At 48.6% G+C, this 13,923-nt stretch overlaps 2 protein-coding genes across 2 annotated transcripts in view; both read right to left on the minus strand.

Annotated features, from left to right (window-relative positions):
* Positions 1–354: 354 nt before the first annotated feature.
* Positions 355–4,642, minus strand: LOC113207655 (inositol hexakisphosphate kinase 3-like). The gene is made up of 6 exons (XM_026424305.2): positions 4,190–4,642; positions 3,831–4,081; positions 3,567–3,745; positions 3,308–3,483; positions 2,937–3,210; positions 355–2,854 (listed from the first exon to the last, which is right to left on the minus strand). The coding sequence occupies exons 1-6, from the start codon at positions 4,220–4,222 to the stop codon at positions 2,409–2,411; spliced, it is 1,359 nt and encodes a 452-aa protein (XP_026280090.1). The 5' UTR covers positions 4,223–4,642; the 3' UTR covers positions 355–2,408.
* A 5,573-nt stretch (positions 4,643–10,215) lies between these two features.
* LOC113207661 (mediator of RNA polymerase II transcription subunit 15) overlaps positions 10,216–13,923 on the minus strand; it is a 13,067-nt gene continuing 9,359 nt past the window's right edge. Inside the window, exon 4 of the mRNA XM_026424310.2 lies at positions 10,216–12,425. Coding sequence (XP_026280095.1) covers positions 11,332–12,425 — 1,094 coding nt within the window. The 3' untranslated portion in view covers positions 10,216–11,331. The remainder of the gene's footprint in view (positions 12,426–13,923) is intronic.

Consider the following 13,923-nt stretch of genomic DNA (forward strand, 5'->3'; position numbering starts at 1 on the left):
CACCTTGACTCATGTAGAAAGAATGAGGAACTAACTGTCATAAGGGCATGCATTCATCAGTTAAATGTCACTCTTTCTTATTTCGGCCATGGCTCATTTTGAATTTTAATTTTTGAGTGATGATGAACAAGAACAAATTGTGAGTGGGAGAGGGACACAAGCTCTCAGCCATATTCATGAATTACTATTTCTTTTCCTTTTTTCAGGAAATTGTGACCAAAAATTGGGAAAATTTCACAATCTACTTTTGAAAAAACATGTTGAGCAAAGATATCACATTTTGAAAATAAGTTATAGTCAGAGTTACAATAATATAATAATTGAATGTGAATATCCCAGTAAATCAAAGTTGAGAACTTTTTACAAATGTTTTAATTTGCTTTCTATCAGGCAGCTCACTTTTAATTACATATCAACAATCATAAAACACTGGTCAATAACAGTAACATGTGAAACATAACTTGTTTAACTTTGAGGACACACGATTCTTTGGTTTCAGAAACACTCTTCCAAGGCTTGGAAACTCTTTGTACTCACAGCTGAGAATATATAGATTAGCATTAAAGTGCACCTTGATGTTAAAGAAAAAGAAATTGTATACAAGAAAATTTTCTTAATGGCAGTGATTTAGATTATAGGTAGGACATAGAAAACTGTTTCATAGCATAACAAAATAGTTAAAAGAAAGGTTTTGCCATGGATGTGGAGGAGAGGAACCAGGTGGAACCCATCAAAGAGTTTGTTGCCAATTTCATGTCCTAAAATATTTGATTATCGATAACCCAGACTTTACTCCATTTGGATAAAAAGGAAGCATAGTACATACAACAAAGAATGAAATCATTATTGCTAACAAGGAAAAAATTTGTCTGTTTGTTTATTTTGGAATGTTGAAGACAATTCACTTTTTCTATGAAATACCTTCATGGAAAAACCTTGTTGAGTATGGGAAAAGTTGTTGAAATTTTAAAAAAAATTTCCCCCTTAGACTTATACCCGGGTCTTCAAGGTCAAGGACGTGAAGAAAATATGTATATATCTAGTGTAAAATTTAACATATTTTGAGCTGATAACTTTACTACAGTATTCTGGTTTGTGAATTGACAGTTTTACTTTAAAACCAGTCGAAAACAAACAAATGGTTGGCATTAGTGTAGATTTTCAAAATTTTGGGAGAAGTCTGTAACTCATCCCAAAGCAGGTTATTTCTCTAATTTGAGCAACCAACAGAATTCTAGTCCTCACATGAAACAGCGACAGGACTGAATAGGTTTTCCGTTGAACACAATAAGTGCACTAAAATTTAAATGCATAAGTGTTCAAAAATTAAAGAAAAAATTACTTACATTGACACTCAAAAGTTCCTAGAATGTTGTTAGTACATTAGTTAGTTAATCTTAGTCCATGTCAATCTATTTTCTTGCCTTAAACTGTTATCTACTGAGCAATAATGTTACACTAACATAATCAATAAGGCACAATTAAAATAATAAGGTCAGATCAACAATATTTCACTGTTCTTTTTTTAAAAAAAAAACTAACAAGAAAACAACAACATATAAACAATAGCTTAAAGTGCAAATTCTAATTGTCCTTTCAAAAAAAAAAAAAAGTGCTCAACTCAACCCTTGTGCTTCTCGTAATCCAATTCTTTGGTCAAAAATAACAATGCATTAATACAAAGTTTTCATTACATGGAAAGTTATCTTAAGATTGTAAACAAAAATATGTTAGGACAAAGCAATGAAATTTGTACTATCACACTGCATGTTAAACGTCTGCTTCAATAAATTTCAAAACTCAATCATCAGTGTTGACTGAGTAAGACAAGGTTGAACTTGGAAGAAAAGCACACCCACAAAGAGGGATATCACATTAGGAAAATTATAAGCCAGAACGGTATAATCAAAAACCAAAAGAAGGGGCGAAAATATACATGTTAAGAGTAAAGTCCAAGATTGGGTGCTTGTATAAGATTAAGTAGTATTTAGCCAGTACAGTATATATGTTGTTTTCACTCAATATAAACCTGGAATAAAAAAACAACAATTTGATTTGGGATGCAAACAACTTGTGATGTGATATAATCTTAGTATTAATTTAGCAGCATCCAATTCCGGTCTTTACCCACATCAGAAATATATACATTCTTTATAAATTGGTAAATTTAAAATGAACGAGGAGGAAGGTATGATGTACACCTGTATAAATCATGCAGACCATAAAAAATGTAAAGAAAGTTCCTAAACAACGAAAACTATTACAGCTATGTATCACAACTACAGTATGAAGAGGATAGTTGTCCTCTAAACACTAGATCACACACAGAAAGCATTTTAGAATTCAGTGGAGAAATTAATGAGGTAATAAAGTGCAAAACTTCTTCAAAATGCCATCTTAAATACCTTTCAACCATTATCTCTCTCTATATTTTTAAGGATGGATATCATATTTTCTAATCCAAAAATGAAACCTGAATCAGGTCCAGTGTAGGAGACTGGGTCAGCCAGGCCTTGATGAGTTGAATGTGCAAAATCAATTATTCGTACATCAACAGTAGGCTCTGTAGGGACAGAGGCTTGTAATGGGCTGGGAGATGATGGCAAAGACAGATTAGAACTACCTGCTAGGATATCATTAAGTGCGACACAACTGCTGCTGCGTCTATGGCGCATACGCTCGGATCGCTGGCGCTCCTCTTCAAACGCATTGACAATACTCTCCATGTCTTGAGCAGATGGTGAGATATTATTATTTCCTGGACCACTAGACGAACTTTTAGATGGACTATCATATTTAGTCTCAATTGCTTCTTCAAATTTAAAGTGGGATATACTCGCTTTCCTTGGCACATCTGAAAAATTTGTGAACAAATATAATTATGAAGGGTTTTTAAAAATCTAAAAGTTAACAAAGCTGCGTGACAGGCAACTTACTTTCTTCCCTTCCCTTACATTCAGTGCTGTCAAACTGATCCTGTCCTTCATAGAGCAACAAGAGAGATGCTGTATAAAATCGTACAGCTTCTTGCCTATGCAAGACTTCAAGCAATTCCTCTAATCTTTTGATTAATGGCGGAAGTACATCATTACGAATTCTCTTCCCGTTGTGTAGAAATTTACACAGTGCTTGACTAAATCCATTTACAGACAAACTTCGACCATACAATTTATTTCTACACAGAAACCTTCCAGTGGTTGTTTGATACACCTAAAAAAAAAAGACAGATTGAAAACAAATCACTTGGTGTTACAAAACTTTCATTAAAAAAAGAAGAAGAAAAAAAAACAACAAACACCAAACGTACTTGCATGCCTCCAACACGAACACCAAGCTTAGCTGAAGTTGTGCTAACAACTTTAACCATTTTACTCTGTTTTTTGGCTAACGTATCTGCGTCACCATATTGGCGGGTGCCCATTTTAAGGTCTAATATGCAAGGGAATGTAAATTGAGAGGCAACATTTTCTAGCAGAATGAAATCTGATATATTTTGTTAAGGGAATGACGAGGAATGAATAAAGGCACAATTAAAAACTCATAAATATGAAACTAGATAAGGATACTTTGTGTGGTTGCAGTATTTATAATAGCACTGAGATGATCACGATGACATTTTAAAACCCAGGGATTGAGAGCAAGACTTGTGTTGTTTGGCTGAGTTTCTCCATCAAGCGAATCCTCTTCAAATAAAATGTGATCATCTTGATTTACTTCAATACTGCCAGTCCTCCTGAGACGCACACTACCAGGGCAGGAATTCGGAAAAAGATGATAATCCTGTTGAACCTGAGTAGTTTTGCTCACTAAATTTTAATTTAAATACTAACCGCTGAGTTGGTGATGATGAGATGGGCTTATAAAATTTTGGCGGAGTTGCATTTAAAGTGACATAATCTTCTTCCTCTGTCTGCACATTAACTTGAATAACTCCATAGAAGTGAGGCGTAAATTTACTGACAGCCTCCGGAAGTGTTTCATAAAACTGCAATTCTCTTTTCACCAGAGGTTTGCATACTGTTGCTTCATCAAGACATAGCATGGAGGAGTGTCCTCCAACTTGATGTATGAATGGCTCAAGCTGAAATTTAAATTGATTGTCATATATGAATATTCCTTTGTTATTGTTGCAAGAAGAAACCATGAGACCCAAAATTACTGAATGACACAAAATTCAACAGAAACTTACGCGAATGCAAGATGCCTTGGGTACATCCGCCATCAGCTATAGAATTCCAAGGCACATCTGATATTTCTCCAAAATCAATTCAACACCAATAAGGTTAGTGATGTATGGTTGCTAACACAGGTATAAGTTCAATTTCCCTGCAGCAATCAAGATATTTACACATGACAATAACTGAAAAATAATTGCCAAGCAGTTTAAAAAAGAAACTGATACTTTAAAATCTTGCAAAAAACATTATCTCCTTTTAAAATTAAAAAAAATGATGGTACTAAACTAAAGGGCAAGAGGAAAGATGCTTTCTGCCTTTCTGCTAGCAACCTACACTGCAAGTCAAATAAGTCACCAATAATCATACCAAAAATCGTATGAGGGTTTTCAACAGTGGTTCTACACGCATTAAGTTGCTGGTCTGAGGTTCTATATTTTCTTAAACAATGAGGAACAGGTACATACTGATTGTTAATGTTTCCTGAATTTTAGACTATGTTTTCATTAATGACAGTTGACAGGCTATGCTAGATATTTGGAGAGTGTCTTAGACTCTATCGTGACTAAGGTCGTATTCAATAGTGCTCTGATTGGTGCTTCTATCCCCCGCCATGTAACGCGCGTAACACGCGGGAAGGCATGTAAGGTTCAAACAACTGAAGTTCGAGGGTTGTTGTTGTTTCGCTCAGCTTAGTGCTTTTTTTGTGACGAAGTGGGGCGCTGATAGTCTGCTTTTGATTATGCAGTAGCAGCGACAGTAAATCGGGGTTCTATCCAGTAACATGCATCCTGCATCCTACATGTACCCCCCCTCACCCTATCTCTAGCGCTTTACAAGGCGCTTTCCCCCTCCTACCCTGCGCCTTGTAAAGCGCTAGAGATAGGGTGAGGGGGGGTACATGTAGGATGCAGGATGCATGTTACTGGATAGAACCCAGGTGCTGCCACGGCATCGCGCAGGGTGTGTATGTAAGTGCCCTCCCAGAATCCTCACACCCTTTCCTAGAACTATCCCTTTCTCCCAATCTCCCTCAACCAACGCGTTCCGTTCTCGCCCAAAGCCCACATACTATTATCCATGCCGGACAGGTGTCAATAAGCTTCGGACGGCCCCTGCAACGCGAAAGGGTAGGCCGGCCCGCCAAACAGCTATGTGTGGAGCTGGAGCCCACGCTCGGCGGCTCGTCCTCCTCCTCGCGACACCTCCCTTCTTTTTTCGGGCGGCTCGGGGCACGTGGTCTGGTCCCGCCCCGCCCCGTTCCCGTTAGTAGCGCCCCATGACGGCCGGCCGCCCAACTCCACGCAAGTGTTTGGCGGGCTGGCCTACCCAGCGCGTAGCAGGCGATGCAAGCTGCGGCAGCGTAGCCTGAACCTGAACCTAGCATCACCCGTCTCGGTGGCCGACCCAGCCCTCGACGTGTGGTCCGGCCGGCAGGCCGCACCAGCCATCCAGTGCAGACCAAGGAGGCGTGGCCTTATGCCCGGGTCCTTGACGTCCACCGTCCACCTGGGGCATACCATCGGGAGCGGGGCGTGGCGGGGCGTGGCCAGGAGTGGTGCACACACTGGTGACGGCGGCGTCTTACGCAACGTCATGAGCGCACACGGTGCCCCGCCGTGCGCAGTGGATATGAAGTGATGGAAAAAGTGTAGGAGCGACAAGTTAGTTCTAGCCGAGCGCCGCGCCCCCGTCGCGTCGTGTAAAGTGAACATAGTGGCTCTGGCGCCCGCCATGCGCAGGGTAGGCCGGCCCGCCGGGCAGCCGCGTAGTGCCGCCGGCCCGCCCTGAGTGCCTTCCAGGCGCCCTTCCTCCGGGGCCGGGGTCCTCAAGGGGGAGGCGGCGGTGGGGGTTCCAACCAAATAAACACATGTTCCTCGGTCTACAGGCGCGGTTGGATTCGCACTAAGTAAGCAGGCCGCGCAATCAAATAAAATATGCAAAACGAATAATAGGACAGGCATTAAGAGAACTTCAAGGCCCAGCTGATGGAGATACGGCGGCATAGTTTATGGCCGCGGATGCCGTGATGCCGATGGCTGCCCCGCCCCGAGCTCGGCCTGCACTCTGCTGCGCCGCCGCATAGCGCGCTGCCAAGTCGTTACGGCCGACACACGCGGCGGACACGCATCGCTGCGACGCACCGCTCAGGCGGTCCGGTCCGGTCACGCCTCCAGCGCCTCCTGCGCGGGGCGTCCCGGGAGTGCGATTGAGACGGAGTGTGCACGCGGCGGAGGCGTGTGCGAGAGGATATATGGCGTGGAATTGCGCGTCTGGGAAGATTTGAAACAAGGAGAAAATTTCATTATTATGGCCCTTTTACTTTGGTCAAATAATTTTCTTGGTGAGGATATTGTCCGTAATAATGTCACAAATTTGTCCCAAGCCAATGCGTGTGGGCCTGCTTTGGGGAAGAGAGAGGAGAGAGAGGGGGGCGGGAAGGGTCAGGGTGCGTATTGGTGTCAAGAGACAGTGGCGGCAGCAGCGATGATGCAGAGCCCTCTGCGGCCCGGCGGCTCGATCGGGGCCACAAACGACGCCACATAGTGCGACACTGCGACAAACTCGCCTCCGCATCGCCGCTCGGTTCGCTTTTGGATAAATCTGTGAGTGTGTGTCGACCCATTTAGGCGTCTGTGGGGGTTCTGCGAGCGGAAGTGTTTGTTCGCAAATCACTGGTGAAAAGTGAAATCACATGATGCCTGAAAATAAAAATATCAGGGCGAGATAAATATTTTCTTGAGAAAAATATATTAATGGAGTTGTGTTTGTTGGGGTGTCAATGACGGTGTCAAAGATACCCCCACAAAAAGACTCCACAGTGGTCATGCATACATCCATCTCAATATCCCGTAAGAGTGTGTGGGCGATGCTGGAACAAGTGCTTGAGCTATTGGTAGCGCCTGCGACGCGCGAGGTAGGCCGGCCCGCCCAGCAGCTGTGCGTGGCGGGCGGCCAGCCCTGTGGGCGTCTCGCCTTCTCCGAGGCCCTCGACAAGGGGTGGTGGGCGGGGGCGGGGCGGCAGGCACAAGAAAGCGATGCAAAGCGGTCCTTTGAGTTGGTTCGGGGGGCTTGATAATTGGGCACCCCCAAAAATCGAATCCTAAATCGAATTCCTCAATTAGACAATTATTCTTTGGCCGACAAGGTCAATATTTAAACCCTGACCTGCAGGGTGGTTTTTGTTTGTTTCAAGATGTAGTACTGCTGGCTATTTTCCGCCATTTCACCTGTAACAAACATCTTCCCTCGGAACAAACATTTTTCAAGATTTTATTTTCTTGAATTGAAATCAAAAATGTCTGGAATAAGTGTTAGGGGTCGTCCACATATTACGTCACGCGTTTGGGGGGGAGGGGGGGTCTACGCTAGCGTGACGGTCCTATACCAAAAGCATTGGAAGGTTAGGTTAGCCGCGTGACGTGGGGGGAGGGGGGGGGGTCAAAAACTGCCAAAAATAGCGTGACGTAATATGTGGACGACCCCTTACTGAAGGAAAGGTTTCCATGATTCAAGACTTCCGACTTACTTAGTCTCCCCTCATGTTCTCGTGCCCGGCTCCGCAAGGTCCGCTCCCGCCCTTTGTGCGGCCCGCTCGCGCACGGTGTATGTCTGGGCCGCGACACCGCGCGATACCCCCGGGGGCCCCGCGAACAGGTGGCTCGGGCGAGGGCGCGGGGGTCCCGGACTGAGTAACTTACTTTGAATTGTACACCGACTTTTCCCTTCATTGTTCTGATTTTTTCTGACCTTTTCCCCGGATTTCTCCTTGATTCTTTCTGACCAGCTCGTTGGGGACCGCGCACTGCCGTGCAACCTTGCTCATTTCATTCCCTCTGCGCACATTCTGCAAGCATGCAGAGCAAACCTCGCAAACTGCGACCGAATGACCTACTTTCTTCCACCAAAACCTCGCGCCGTAAAGCGCGGCGAAATGTGAGCGTCTGCTCATGGTTGTTTTGTGTTCGCGATGAGTAGGGCTTCGCCTCGTCTGCGTCCAGCCTAGACAGGGAAACTCGATCGCGGATCTAATCTGGGTCTATGCGCAACGCGTTGAGATCTAGGCCAGCTGCCCGCCCATGTCACCTAACCTCGCGCCACCCCGCCGCTGCCCCCCACCCCCGCGACCCTATCGGAGGCAGAGCGGCCGCCAGCAGCAGCGCGGCCTTCGCCGCCAGCGCGGCGGCCTCGTCAGCTCGTCAGCTCCGCGCTGCAGCCAGGCCCTTCGGAGCGGTGTCATCGGGTGTCACGATGCAGTAAGAAGTTGAATTTTGCGTCCTAAACTAAACCACATGTCAGCACCGGGATAGCCTCATACCCGCTTCTTCGTATTTCATTTTACTCTCCACTTTTTCGGCGCCCTTCTGCAGACAGCAGGTTTGAAAAATTTCCCTCTGCTCTGCTGATAGCGTATCATAAAAATGTTATAGGGGTGAGAGCAAGACGATCGTCGCAAAGTCGCTTCTCATTGCGCCTTCCGCATGCAGCCACGCCAGCTGTGACACAAGAAGTATCGCGAGGAAGGCGAACGCGTGGTGGTCAAAATCTCAATCATAGAAGAAGCTCACAGGAGTGGCCGTAGTCAGGAGTAGTAGGACAGGACTCGAAGGGGTGGGGGTGTACGTGGGTTGTTTACTTACAGGGGGTTTTGTGCAGGGGATTGCCTATCTCCTAGGCGGCTTCTTAGGGAACAACGGAAACGTAACAACAGCGTCTATGGGGGTAGGCGGGCCCGGCCTAGAACCGATCCAGCTTCCAAGAGTTGTTCAGGAGGCGTAAGGCACGCCGAGGCCAGCAGAGTTGTGGAACGGCCAGTGATCTCTGCCTCTCTCCACCAGGCAGCCTCGATCGAAAGGTCACTTACTATGAGAACGGACAAGTTACAAAAAGAGGAAAGGCGATGGCGATGCTGTCTGTCACCGTTGCGGGCGCTCATCAGGCGAGTGTTAATAACTTGGATTAACCACCACGGCTAGTTTTACCGAGTTTTACACACTATTTCTTATTATACGTCGCGGGTCGCGGGAAAACCAGCGTGTCGCGTACGTCATCGCCGCTGCATTCCGCATAGATATTGTCCGCAGCGAGAGCGCTTCACTCGTCAACACTCCCCTCCCCTCCCCTCGTCCCGGTCTTGGCGGTGGGGAGGCTCGTCACCGAGGCCCTGCGCTCCGCGACGTCAAGACTACGACGGGGGCCTGCAGCCCGCGGCCGCGCGGGCGCGCGCACGCGCCTCGCACCGAGGGTCGCCTTTGCGATAAAGTCGAAAGTCGCCTTCAGCTTCGCAGATAAGTCAGCTTGTCCCACCCGCGCCCCGCGCTCCTTCACCCCGCCGGTGACCCAAGGGCCGCGTGGGCCCGGCGCTGCGCGGGTTCAAGCACCACCAGCGGCAGCACGGCCTCGCAAGGCTCCTTCATCAAAAAAAATAAAAAATGAAATATCATTGTACACCCCCCACCCCATTAAAAATATTTAAAAATCAGGAAAAAATCGCGTAAAATCAAGAAAAAAATCGGGAAATTAATGGACCCCCCCTCACCAAAAAATAACGTCGAAATAGAAAAAGACAAAAACGGGGTACGTTTATTTTTATAGTAAATTCCCCTCGCACACCGCCGCCTCCGGCTCCTCCGGCTCAGCACGTTAGTCGCGACGAGTCTCGCCTCTTTCCTGTTTCCTGCGTCTCGCCCCCTCCAGTTTCCGGAGAGAAATTACCAGTTTTCGATGTAAACAGGCCCGCTGCAAAAGCGAGCGCCCTTGCCGAGCGTTGCCGTAACCACCAGTCCTTCGCTGATGTAAGCCCACAGGCAGACAGCAGCTATCACGCAGGCAGGAGATAATGGTAGCACATTATTGTGCCTCGATTGTGTCCCTCGGGGGTCACGGATGTATTTGGGAAAAATCCACTGCGTCGGCACAAATTTTCTTGTACTTTGTCCTTTTTCTCTCCTTTAAATTTGAACCGGCCAAAATGTGACTGCATGATGTCTATGTTTAATAAAAAAAGGACGAGCTAATGTAAATGAATAGAGCGGAGAAATTGATCATGTCTACATTTATTCTACAAGATGTCCACGCGAATACAAAACAATACTTTCGAAACAAGAGTAAAAAGATAAAATAAGTGGCTCGAGATACATACTAGTACTCCGTATGCCAGCTTGTTGTACTGGAAACAGAAATAGATTACCTTATAAAATAAAAATGAATAAGGCAACAATAAAATTATAATATAGGTGGAAAAAGAAAAGGAAATCAAGGCAGTGATAAGCCCTGAACCTCCAATTAATAAAAATCATACAATCCAAAACCAACTCAAATTAAGTGTGAACATGTTTTCTATCTGAATGTTGTCTTATATAATTAAATGCATCAAAGCATGTGGAGATTGTTCTTCCAGTGGTTCGAACAAAGGGAAAAACATCAGGGCCAGAGCCCGTCATAAGTTTGGTCTAGACACTGCAAGCACCATCTGCTCATACCCAATACATTTGGAGACTCAGCTTTTGGACGAGTGGCAAAGCAAGCATTTAACCAAATTGTATGCATCTCAAAATTCATTAGGGAAAATTCATTAGAGAAAATTCATAACAAAATTATATCGACACACAGTTTCAATTTTGAAAGGAAAAAAGCCAGCAGGTGCTTAAGTCTCCACCTAACAGCTAAGAAAAGTAATATCAAAACAATTAAAGAAATCTTCTCTCTCCAAGCACTAAGTGCACATAAACAACTAGGATCCTGCTAAATACACAAACTTGGTATTACAGCTTAATACATAGTACTTGCAATACAGATAAATTAATGAAAACAAGCCCATGGTAAAGTAATAGCAATACCTTTACCGATCTCTTCAACCACTACATTTACTTACATCCTTCTCAGACTGGGGGAGGGGGGGGGGCAATATTAAGGCATGGTAGCTACAAGAGTCTCGTCACTCTAAAGCGTAGCGCGATAAGAAACCGAAATTCATCACACGAGGGGACGCCGGCGAGCCGGCCGACGCCTGCCTTGAGGCCCCGCGGCCCGTGTCATGGCTGGGTCAGCTGCGGTGGCCGACGAGGCGGTCCCCGGGGCGCGGCTGGCGCGGCCGGCCCCCGGCGTCCCCGTGCACAAGGCGCGCGCGGGTGCGTTATAATTTTGTACTTTGACTCTATTTGATGAGGTTTTTGGCGCGAAAGACGTCACGCATCAGGTTCTTGAGGTAGCGGATCTCCTGGGACAGGTCCTTCACCTTGTCTTTCAGATCGTCGTTCTTGCGGATCAGCTCGTTCTCCTCGCCCAAGATCTCCTCCACCTCGGCCTTCTTCTTCATGCGGTAGCGCGTGGCGGCGTTCTTGTTCTGCTCCTTCTTGCGCAGGCGCTTGTCTTGCACGTCGTGGGAGTAGGGCTTGCGCTTGGCGGGGCCGCGCTTCCTGGAGGGAGCCTTGCCGGGCGCGGGTGACGCCTCGGCGCTGGTGGGCGGCGTCGGGCTGCCGGGGGCGCGTCCGGGGGTCCACTCGGGGTCGTCGGTCTCGGGGGAGGCCGGCGCGGGCGAGTCTGCGCACGAGAAGTTGCTGCTGCTGCTACTGCTGCTGGAGCTGGTGCAGGGGCTGGGCGGGGCGAGCGCCGCCAGCCACGAGGCCTCCTCGTCCTGCTGCACGCGGTTGCGGACGATCTCGTCCACCTCAAGGATGAGCTGCTGCTGCTGCTGTGGGGTCTGAAGCACGTCCGGGAAGTGCAGCAGGGGCTGGATGTGCTGCTCCTGGTGCACCTGCGGGGCCGGCTGCTGCTGGTAGTAGACGGAGTGCTGGGCGATGTGGTGCGGGGGGCTTTGCGGGGGAGTGAGGGCGCCGCCGTGGCGCTCCACCTTGTCGAAGACGAACTCGAACTCCTGGAGCAACGTCTGCGTGTCGGCTTGCGGCTGGATGGTGGTCAAGAGCCCCGGGCCGCAGTCGGCCGTCGGGTGGTGGTTGACGGGCAAGTGCAGGAGCGCGACCGCGGGCTGGAGTTGCTGCTGCTGCTGCTGCACGGTGGTGAGCGGCACCAGGACGGCGGCGGGTGGTGCTGGCGTCGGGTAAGCTGGGTTGGCGGCCACGGCGTACGGCGCTCCCGTCATGGGCAGCGGCATTGCCGGCGGCATGCACAGCCCGGCGAACGGCCGCGAGGCCAAGCCCGCCTCATCCTTGGACAGGGAGGGCGTTGGCGACGGCAGCTCGTCGAAGATGGCCTGGTCCGTTTTCGTTTCATACCAGTCTGGGAAGGGTTCTGCAACAGAGGAGGAAACACGACCGTCAGTACACCCATACGACTCATGGCATGTAATTACAAAAATAGCAATTAGGGGAGGGGAAGGGGACTCGGACCCTAACGGTTAAGCTGTCTCTGGTGTGAGGGTCGGGGTACGGGTGAGAGGTCAGAGGTCAGGCGTGACGCGCTTCCGGCACGTGGCCGACTAGAGAGGGGTAGGGGTGGCAGGGCCGCCCCGCAGCCCCCCGCGTGGCTCACCCGCCCGCCGGAGATATATAAGGTGCAGACACCGACCCGTTCAGACAGATAGCCCGCAGAGTGCAAGGTTCAGCAGGGAGCACTTAGACAATGCCGCCTGCCTCACCCACCACCGCCGCCGCGCAGCCGCCGCCGCCCGGGGCGACGACCCGACACCACACCAGCCTAATAATCTGAGTCGCGACACGCCGCCGCGCCACGCCACGCCACGCGGCTTCTAGAAGTCTGGGCGCGGCGGCAAAGGGTTGCGAAAGGTTCGGGACTGACGGAGTGACGGCAAGGAGCCAAACAAAGTGACCGATCAGCCATCAGCCGATCGTCCAGCAGGCAGGCAGGTCCTCCTGTGTGGGCGGTCCGTCTCCGCGCTTCCCCCTGCAGGCCAGATCGCCTCTGCTCGGCCCCGCCCCGCACAACAACACCGATAAGCAAGTGGGTTAGCAAACAGGTGCGGGCTCCGCTGCGCCCGCTAGGCTGCGCTGGGGTCCAGCCGGGCCTCGGCTCTAGGCGGGGCGGGGCAGGGCAGGCCTATTGGAAGCGACACGCGGTGCGGGGAAGCGGCCGCACCACCAACCAACGCGATAAGCGCGCACCATCTCGATTGTTTTCGTATGGAGGCAAATATTTTACGCCCGCAGAAGCGATGACGACAAAGATAATCAGTTTTATATTCTCTGCAGCCAACCAACGCCAACACAATAGCCTATGATGTGTACGGAAAAAAAAAATATCGGAGAGAGAGAAAGAGGGAAAAATAATAATGTTCTTATCTTTTGAACTACCACCGACACGCATTATCTTGGCATGATTTCATATACCCTAGATTCAGATTCTGGCTCTTTCAAGTCAAGACAAGATTTTCCGAGCAGTGCATTTTGGCCGCTTGGCCGTCCAATTGAGTGGCCAGGGACGGTTGGCAGACAAACTGGTCCCATATAAGACTCAAACACACACACATACACACACTCTCTCTCTCTCTCTCTCTCTCACACACGCACTCACACCATAGACGTGAGGGTTCTGCTTGTCCAGAGAGGCGAAGGGGATTTAGGGGAGAGGCGAGGGGTTTGAGGTGAGGTGTCTGCTGGCGCCTTTGCGCTGGATGATTTTTTTAGGCCCGCGATTAGCGGTGCCTATTGCTTTCGCCCGAAAGTTTTGTCTTTTTAGGCCCCCGATTAGGGGTGCCTATTGCTTTCGCCCGAAAGTTTATTTTTATTCTTGACGATGGCCCCTTATGGCAGAGCCAATCGTGCCCAAGCGA

The sequence above is a fragment of the Frankliniella occidentalis genome, unplaced genomic scaffold, assembly GCF_000697945.3.
Source record: "Frankliniella occidentalis isolate FOCC.00 unplaced genomic scaffold, Focc_3.1 Scaffold114, whole genome shotgun sequence".
In the NCBI taxonomy this organism is placed as follows: Eukaryota; Metazoa; Arthropoda; class Insecta; order Thysanoptera; family Thripidae; genus Frankliniella; species Frankliniella occidentalis.